This window comes from Poecilia latipinna, unplaced genomic scaffold (assembly GCF_001443285.1).
Source record: "Poecilia latipinna isolate Pla-1442-1.1 unplaced genomic scaffold, P_latipinna-1.0 Scaffold2561, whole genome shotgun sequence".
NCBI lineage: Eukaryota > Metazoa > Chordata > Actinopteri > Cyprinodontiformes > Poeciliidae > Poecilia > Poecilia latipinna.
The window spans coordinates 113714-123657 of NW_015115177.1; the positions used below are offsets into that span (position 1 = coordinate 113714).

The 9944-nt window shown below is 38.6% G+C and overlaps 1 protein-coding gene across 19 annotated transcripts in view; it reads right to left on the reverse strand.

Annotated features, from left to right (window-relative positions):
* The window catches only part of ank2b (ankyrin 2b, neuronal), a 100318-nt gene extending 93438 nt beyond the window's left edge, over nucleotides 1–6880 (reverse strand). For 13 of the 19 annotated variants that reach the window (XM_015020271.1, XM_015020276.1, XM_015020273.1 and 10 more), the window contains exons 1-3: nucleotides 6751–6879; nucleotides 6565–6663; nucleotides 6259–6456 (exon numbers count right to left, since the gene is read on the reverse strand). In XM_015020271.1, the coding sequence (XP_014875757.1) occupies nucleotides 6259–6456; nucleotides 6565–6663; nucleotides 6751–6816 (363 nt within the window). In that variant the 5' untranslated portion in view covers nucleotides 6817–6879. Of the gene's footprint in view, nucleotides 1–6258; nucleotides 6457–6564; nucleotides 6664–6750 lie in introns of all 19 variants that reach the window. The other 6 variants (XM_015020284.1, XM_015020283.1, XM_015020282.1 and 3 more) reach the window with 2 other exon arrangements.
* Between the last annotated feature and the right edge of the window lie 3064 nt (nucleotides 6881–9944).

Here is a 9944-nt window from a genome sequence, read left to right on the forward strand (position 1 = left end):
ATTTATTTTTTCTAAACTATTAATGTTACAGATCCAAGATTATGCAAATGGTAGATCTATTGTTATTTATTTATTTGTTTTGCTTACACCCTCCTCCTCGTCAGTCAGCCTCCTGCTGTGATTAACAAGCAGAATCAGCTGCTGTGGTTGATCTGATTTGGTGAAGGAGTGAAACAGTTTTTCTACCACAAAATTAAGGTTTAAATTACATTTTTTTTGTATAAAGTCACTTTATACAAGTATCACTTCCATGGCCATAGTGGCCATGGAAGTGATAGGAACACCTGATTCTGACAATTTGGATGGGTGAGCAAATACTTTTGGCAATATGATGTATATACATATATTACAGTTCACTTAGGGAGAAACATACCCTTATAAAGGGTGTTAACCCTTTATAAGAGATGAGTAGAGGAGAGAAAGAAGGACAGTGAAAATAGAAGACAATACTCTAGAAGTCTGCCTCTAAACCTTCAGGCAGAGAGGACAAAAAACAGAACTGGGAAACCATAGTGACAATTCTATTCTTACTTTTTGTTACAAGTTAATAGTTTAAAAAATATATCTCTAAGCACTGGAAGCTAAGAAGTCTATAATTTCAGAAGAGGCATGTTCCTCTGTGAAGTAATCTTGTGAAACCTGACGGCTTTCCAAGTCTGCCTCGTTAACTACATCTTGCCAGCACGCTCCAACTCCACCAAAAGAAACTACAAGTTGTTCAGCAGCATTGAAGACTGTGCTCACAAGGGATATCTTTCTATTATAAATAAGCAAACTGTTACTAATAAATAAAGAATTCAGAGTAACCTAAGGAGTTAAGTTTAAATGACTGTTGTCAAATACTAATTGTCCATCAATTTCTTCAAGGTAAATAACAAAAATGAAAAAAAGATTCTTGGTTGAACCTTGTGAGCAAGTCAAAAAGTAAAATGTGATTTATGATTGTGAATTTCTCTTAAAAACACATATATAATATGTCAAAGGCTATTTTAAATCATCCTAGAAAGAAACCAAAAGTTATAGCTTAGAGATACAACGGTCCATATTGTCCACCCAAATACTCGTTTTATGATGACTCGTCTACTTCTGTGTCTCCAACAACGGAAGGTTTGGGATTTTCAAAATGCTGTTAATGATGCATTGATTTTCTCTTGTTTACCTTCTCTCTGACATGTTCAGATATTATATCAGCATGTTAATAGAATAAACTGAAAGATGAGATTCAGATAGCATGAATAGAACAGGAAGCTACATAAAACTGCTATCATATAGCGTGACTATTCTGTTACATTAAAATTAGCTTTCAGCTGGTAAACTTGCACCTTGACTCGATTCTTAGGAATATTAATCAGTTTGATTGTACAGCCTGCAGAGGGAGCCCTGATGTATTTAGTATGAAGAAGCAAACAAGGTCAGTGTTGGAAGACACCACATGATCAGTGTGTTTATGAGCAAGCCCTGCCCGTGTTGGGAGCAGACCTTTGTTAGGCCATGGATTCTGTCACACGTACTGGTGACCAGAAACACTCTTCTTTCTGGTCACAACAAGCAATAAATAATAAAATAAAATAAAAATGCAAGAATTGTTAGGAGAAGTTTTGGAAATGACCATTTACACTTGTGTGAAATGATGAAAACTACAGATTGGTTTCCATAGTGACAGCCACACCCTCCTCCCTCCCCTGAAATGAGCAGGAAGCGACAGACTGTAGTCCACAGAGGAGGATGCAGTCAGGATTATAACAGCAAGACATCTCCTCTGTCATGTCAATGTCAAATGTATTTATATATCACTTTTATAAACAGGTTCAAAACTGCACCAAAGTGCTGTACCAAGACGGTAACACAATAGAATAAATTGATGAAAAGAGAAAAAAATCATACAAAATAATAATAATAATAATAATAATTAAATAAAATAAATGTAAACATCCCAACAGTATCAGGCCTCAATTAAATGCCAGCAAATACAAATAAGTTTTAAGATGCAATTTAAAATGATCCAGGCTGTGGGCAGATCTAATCTGGAAAGATAGCTTATTCCAGAGAACAGGAGCGGCAACGGAGAAAGCCCAACCCCCTTAGCAGTCTGAGTAACTCTCAATAGCAGCTGATTATTAGATCTTAAGGTTCTGGACACAGGGTGAAGTTTCATGGTGATGAACAAGTCAGGGTTCAAACACAATTCACATCTTCAACTTTTTGTGGTCCCATCAATCATTCATCAGAAGTGATGTAGATTTGGAGACGCAGTAAGAATGCTATCTAAGGATCCTTCACACAGTACCTATAGAAAGTATTTACACCATTGGATATTTTACCCTTTTTATGGCATTTACAAATCAATCATGATCAACAAAATCTGATCATGATTGAAGTTTTTAACAAAAAAAAAAAAAACTAAACCTACTCTTTAATGTCAATGTGAAAACTGATATGGAATAAAATATGTAAAATACAATAAGTGATTCTGTGATAGGCTGTCCAGTCACCCACTGATGGCTGCAGATAGGCAGCAGCACCCTCGTGACCCCACTGCAAGCGAGCGATGGATAGACAGATGAATGGACGGACAATAAGTGATTGAATAAATATTCATCCCATTTAAAGTTACTGACCGAACTCAACGGAAGTTCAGCCAACTGGTGTTGGCAGTCTGACAAAGAGTGGAATGGAGACGGCCTGAGAGACAACTTTGTAGGGAAGGTCCATTCACTGGCTAACTAGTAATACTGGCTACCATTACAGCATGAAGACAAAAGAGCACTCCGAGTACAGCAGAGAACTAGTCACTGATATAAAAATATCTCTCAAGCACTGAACAAATGAACATCCCATGGAGTTCAGTTAAATCCATCACCAAGATACAGAAGGTATATGACATATGTGTAATTTTGTCTATTAGTCCTCACAAACTAAGAGACCATGCAAGAAGGACAGAGAGAGGGGATCCGAACACCTTTGACTACATCAAAGGAGTTCCAAGCTTCAGAAGCTGAGATGGGAGACGTGTGGAAGACTCCACTATCAAATGGAAGAAAGATATTTGGTCTGACTCATGTAAAATCACTCAGATAAAGAACAGGCACCTAATGGCACGCTGCACTATTAGTTTTCATTGGAAAACTAATACAAAAACAACCATAGTCGCACCTCCTGTGTCTGGTTTGGTCTTTGTGAAACGGATAAAGCCAGAGCGAACTGATGGCACTATGTCAAGCCTGGCTTTATCTCTTCTCCTGTAGTTCATGGTCCTTGCGCCCCCCTCTCTGTGTGGCTGGTTATATGCTGCTGGCTCCTGTACTCAGTGCCAGTATGTGACAGCTGCACGAGAGGCGAGTTGCATTTTTCAGCACACAGCATAGAAAAGCGTCAACAATACATAAGACATTATCTTTATTAACTTAGACACATAGAGAGTATTGAATACTTACTAGATTGCCTGGCAACAGCTTTTGTACTTTTAGTGTTTTTAATACTGTAAAACACTATGTGCTAAAGTTAAATGCTAATATAACAGTATTGTAGTGTGCTGAGTGACGCTGAGCTGATTGAACTGATTCATATCTGATATGTTCTCATTCAGGAAATAAAATGCCCTATCACCTAGAAACTCATCATCTTCATTAAGAACTACACAACGCAGAGTCGAGGCGTTACTTTGGCCAACCCGGTTCAGTGGAGTGAAGCAAAACCCGGTTACACTAAACTAAGATACAAAAAACTAAGCTAAACTAATATAAGAGAAGAAAAGCTAAGCTAAACTAAGCTACACTAAACTGAGATAAGCTTTATTGTTCAAAGGAAATTTGTACTGGGCACAGACACTGGCAACTGCATAGTCTAAAATCCATACGCATGTTAGGTTCACATTTAATGCTTAACTTAACACTTTTTTTAAAGGTTTTGTTGGCTCTAGTGGCCTTTATCTGAAAGTAGTTTGACAGGAAAGAGAGTTATGAGAGAGAGGGAAGATATGTAGCAAATGTTGCCAGGCTGGGAATTGAACCTGCAATCACTGACATGAGGACTAAGGCCTCAATAAGTGGGTTGTGCTTTGCCCCTGCGCCACCACAGCACCCTTAACCTTAACTCAACACTTTGCACTGGATACATTCTAAAACAAACAAAAAAAAATACCAGTACATAACAGAAACATAATAACACAGTTTAAAATCTTTAAGATCTCCACCTACAGCCATATTTTAGTGTTTGTTGCTATTAAAGGTTTTGATAAAGTGGAACAAATTTGTTCTTGTAGCGGTTCAGACTAAATGGGTCCAGTCAAAGTCAAGACCTGAGCCTGAATAAAATGCTGTGGTGCGGATGCTAAGAGAGCTAAAGGTGTGTTGGCCCACAGAACACTGGGCCTGTGATGTAAGATCTAACAGGAGTAAGTTTTATTTATTTTGAACATGATAGTATAAAATCCTGCACAAGAACAAGGAATGTAAAAGACACATTTTTGTACCAGTCATCTTAACATGCTCGAAAAGGAGTAGGAAGAAGTAAGAAACTTATGAACTCATAACCCATAAACTCATACAATATTTTCAGATGGGCCCTGATTAATAAATCAAAAATAAAAATAAACAGGTTAATTAATTTTCCATTTCATCTGGGTTTACATATGTCCAAGTATATACATGCATACATCCATACCCACACTCATATGCGTTAGCCTCAATTTACATATACACATTAGTGCTCACCCATATTTCTATATCTTGTGAAAATGACCTCCTTATATTTCCTTTTAAATAGTATTAAATTTTGACTTTGTTTCAACTCCTCATTTAACTTGCTCCATAACTTTACCCCGTGAATTGAAATACAAAAACTCTTTCTTGTTGTTCATAAACTACAAATCCTTAAGTTGGAGTGACCCTTTACGTCATGTCCCCCTTCTCTCTCAAAAAACATGCTCTGTTTGAGCTCAGCAGTTTATTAGATGCCTTAAACATAATTTAAGCAATTTTAAATTCCACCAGCTCTTCAAATCGAAGAATTCTAGATTTTAAGGATAACGGGTTTGTGTGCTCATAATAACCAACATTATGGATGATTCTAATGGCTCATTTCTGTAGGATACTTAGTGGATGTAAAGAGCTTTTGGAATTAATCCCCACACTTCTGGACAATATGTTAAATATGGCAAAATCAGAGAGTTGTATAGAATATGAAGTGATTTATTATTCAGAATATGTCTAGCTTTAGTCAGGACTGATATGCTTTTGCTTAGTTTATTCTGTAAATGTTTAATATGAGGTTTCCTATTGATTTTGTCATCTATTATTACACCGAGAAACTTAACATATATCCTTTCTAGAGTTACACCCTCTAGCTGGATTTAAGTTTGTGCTTTTTTGTAACAGTTTCCAAAAACCATGATTTTAGTCTTGTCCAAATTTAGTGATAATTTATTATCGTCAAACCTTTTATTTAATTTACTGATTTCTGAGGCGACTATGGAGAGAAGTTGTTGTAAGTTTTCACCAGAGACTAGAATATTTGTGTCATCAGCAAATAACACAAATTGTAATACATTAGACACTTTGCTTATGTCATTTATATACAAATTAAATAAAACTGGTCCCAGTTCTGACCCTTGAGGTTCCCCACACACAACCTCCAGAATCAGATTCAATCTCTCCCATCTTCACAAATTGTTTTTTGCTCTTTAAATAACTCCTCATCCAGTTCAAAACTCCTCCCGGAATTCCATAGAGTTCTAATTTTTTAATTATGATATCATGATTTATTGTGTCAAAAGCTTTCTTTAGATCCATGAATACCCTTACAGCTAATTTCTTACAGTTGCATTAGTAATTTCTTCTAAGGCAGTTCACACAGTAAAACTGCATTTAAAATACAAATTAAGATAATCCCAGGTGTTGTGTATCTAAGGTTGTTTTGTAAGACTTTTTCATGAACTTTATTTAAAGTTAGCTTGTTGCATTTAAAATAGATTGTTGTTTTTGCCCATAATAACAGCTAATGTGTTTGGGTCAAATCCGTTAGCAGCACACATGTCCTAAGTGACAGAGTAGATTCATTTGGTAAGACTGGACATCCACACTGATTTCTTGACCAACTCATCAAGTTAGACATTGTTGGTTTTGATGTGTTTTAATTTTGATTTTTATTTGTTTAATCTTGTGATTGTACAGCACTTTGGTCAGTGGTACTGTTTTAAAGTGCTATATAAATAAACTTGCCTTGCCTAGACAAAGATTAAATGCCTCCCCCACCACCCACCTTTGTAGCCAATGAATGGGAAGCCCCAGCCTCCAGCAGCACCGAGGCGGTCTCCACCTGCCCCTCCCTAGCAGAGATGTGGAGCGGGGTGTAGCCATTGGTTGTGGCAGCATCAGGATGGGCCATGTGCTGTAGCAACAGCTGCACAATCTCCGTTTTCCCAAGACGGGACGCGATGTGAAGAGGAGTCTGGTCCTCCTGGACAGGATGAGGAGGGGAGCATGACAGTTTTTAATCAAACAGCAGATCTGATATTGATGACACGGGTATTGATGAGTGCAAGACATGTGACAAAAGGAATCTCACCCGTGCCCGAGCATCCACCATGGCTCCGTTTCTCAGCAGACATCTGACCACCTCCACCTGGCCAGCCCTGGCTGCCATGTGTAACGCTGTTTCTCCACGCTGTGTACAGTAGGTAACGCACAGTGTCAGATGTAACTGAAACCCTGTCTCAGCTACCTCCTGCCCCTGCCCTTCCCCATTACTCACTATATTGCTGACATCCGCTGAGGCTCCGTTCTGCAGCAGGAGCAGTACAATGTTCAGGTGACCCATAAAAGCTGCTACGTGGATGGGAGTCAGGCCAGACTAAACAGGCAGCAGAATGCAGACACATGGTGTGAATAAAAGATCAGTGCTCTACAGTGTTGCAAAAGACTAGTTAAGAGGCAAAACAATGATAAACTCAGATCACTTTTTATTCCAACTTTCTTTATTGAATTTAACAGCTTGACATGCATCAATCATTAGGACAATAAAAACACAGTATAGATAACAGAGAAAAAGCAGTGCACGCTGATTTATCCCAAAACCCAACGCACCCTGAACACCCCCCTTCTAGGTCCAAGCACAAGACAAACAGCCAACAGAGACAATCCCTGCAGCAACTTCTAGCAACAAGACATACACACACCCATCCACCCACACACATTTCAAAGGAGGCAGAGAGAAGAAAAGAGAGAAAAAAAATACATTAAGTAAATAAAAAAATAAAATAAAAAATATGTTTATATATACACACACATACATAATGACAGTAATGTTAATTGTAAGTTAAACAAATATATAAATAAATGACAAAGAATAGAAAAATTATAATAAGAAGAATATATATTGGTTAAAAACAAAATAACTAGATATAGGTGAGAAGGCCTACAGATAATTTAATTTCCTTCTGTATCAGGGAGCAAAGTCATGGTACCCACTAAAGACAGGAAAAGTCTACAAGTCTCCATAAATTTGTTGGTGGAACCCTAAAGTGAAAATCTGAGTTTTTCCAGCTTCAGGTTGTAAAGAGCTTCTCTAACCCATTGGTCAAGAGACGGGGGGGACGCTTAGTTTCCACTTGAATAGAATAAGTCTTTGGGCTAAAAGGATAGTGAAAGCCAGGGCCTGTTTCAAAGAACTCCAAAGGCCCGGGTCTGGAGGGAAGCCAAATATCGCTGAGAATGGATTGGGCAGAATTGTCTGATTATATGCTTGACTAAGTATTTTAAAAATGTTACCCCAAAACTCGCTTAGCTTTGGGCAGGCCCAAAACATGTGGGTATGGCGACTGTCCACACCTATTGCAAACATCACTGACTGATGAGTAAATTCTTGCTAGTTTTGCATTTGTGTAATGTACTTTAAAGAATATTTTGCACTGGATTAAGGCATGCAGGGCACAAATCGAGGATTTATGAATTAAATTCTTGGCAGCCTCCCACTGCTCCCCCTCCCATGCTATTTTAACAAGCGCTGCAAATCTTGAGGTGTTATTATTATTAATAGAATTATATAAAAAATAAAAAATTCTGTTGTGGGTCTACTTGCAGGAGAGTATCCAAAAGTGTTTCAGGTGGACGATTAGGAAAGTGCGGAAACACCTTTTTAACATAATCCCTGGCCTGAAAGAACTGAGAGAGATGATTATTGGGCTATTAGAATTTACATGAAAGTTCAGCAAAGGATGAAAAGGTATTGTTGAAATAAAGTTCCTTTACAGTCTTGATCCCTCTGTCATGCCACAAGTTAAAAACTAAGTCAGTGACTGAAGGCATAAAGTTACAATTTTTGGTTAAAGGAATTTGTATCGAGGGTCCATGCAGGCCAAACCGTTTCCTGAATTGGTTCCAGATAATGTAGCCCTGACTATGCGGATTGCCCTCTACCAGGGAGAGGGGCAAGGAAAGCTGAGGCATCTCTAGTCCTCTCTGCTTTGTTCTGAAACAAAGCAGAGAGGACAACAAATAACGGCTAGATGCCCTTTCAATCTGCACCCAGGCCGGTGAAACATCAGCATCACACCTCCAATACAACAATTTCTGTACATTAGCTGCAGAGTAGTATTATTGCCTGAAGTTGGGAAGAGCAAGTCCGCCCTCATAAGTTGGGGACTGTAGCACCGCTTTACGAAGTCTGGCAGGTTTTTTTAAGCCATAAGAGTTGAGATATCTTCCTGTCCAATTTGTCAAAAAATGTTTTTGTAATTAATATAGGAACATGCTGGAAAAGGTAAAAAAAAAATTGGGGAAAATAACTATTTTAACCAGATTCACCCATCCCACCAAAGATAATGGTAATAGGGACCACCGGTCAAAATCTTTCTCCATGCTCTCTAACAACAGTAAAAAGTTCTTATTCATCATGTTAGATCAGTGTTTCTCAATTCCAGTCCTCAGGCCCCCCTGCCCTACATGTTTTAGGTATTTCCCTTTTGCCACACACCTGGATTGAATCTCTGGGTGATTAACAGGCTTCTGCAGTACTTGAAGGTCATGCAATCATTTGAATCAGCTGTTCTGGTATAGAGGCACATCCAAAACATGCAGAGCAGGGGGCCTGAGGACTGGAATTGAGAAGCACTGTGTTAGACAAAGAAGAACAGATGAATATTCCTAAATAACGAAACCCTACTTCTGCCCATTTAAAAGGTGAGACTGAACGTGGAAGGTTCCTTGCCAGAGAGTTCAAGGGAAATAACTGGCTCTTCTGGTAGTTGAGCTTGTAACCGGAAAGCTTGGTATATTGTTCTAGAATGTTAAAGAGAACTGGGAGAGATGTACGAGGATCAGAAATGTATAAGAGAAAGTCATCCGCGTACAGGTACACCTTATGAGTTGCACCAGATTTTAGAATACCCTTAAAACCTTCTTTGGCACACAACCAGATGGCTAGAGACTCTATTGCGATAGCAAATAGCAGGGGGGACAGATGGCATACCTGCCTAGTGCCCCTTCCAAGTGGAAAGGGTGAAGACACCATATCATTTGCTTTAATTGAGGCTACAGGTGATGAATACAACAGCTTAGCCCAAAGGATAAAATTGTTATCAAAGCCAAATCTTTCCATTACTTCATATAAAAACCCCCATTCGACCCGGTCAAATGCCTTCTCGGCGTCGAGAGATGCAATTATTTCAGGTGACAGAGTACCTGGCATATGGATAATATAGAGAAGACGTATAGAAGTATATACATTGAAGTAAGGCAGTCCGGTTTTGACTGAAAGGAGACTGGTACTTGGCATATTGTTGGCCGGCAGCTGTAGAGATAGAAGAGAGAGAGAGAGCGAGAGAGAAAAAAAACACGGGAAAAGACTCACACTCACATACACAATTCCACTAAAAACACACATCTAGACCCAGACCCCCTTTAAAGCAAAAACAAAAATCTAAGTGTCCATCGCACAGCAGGCCATCT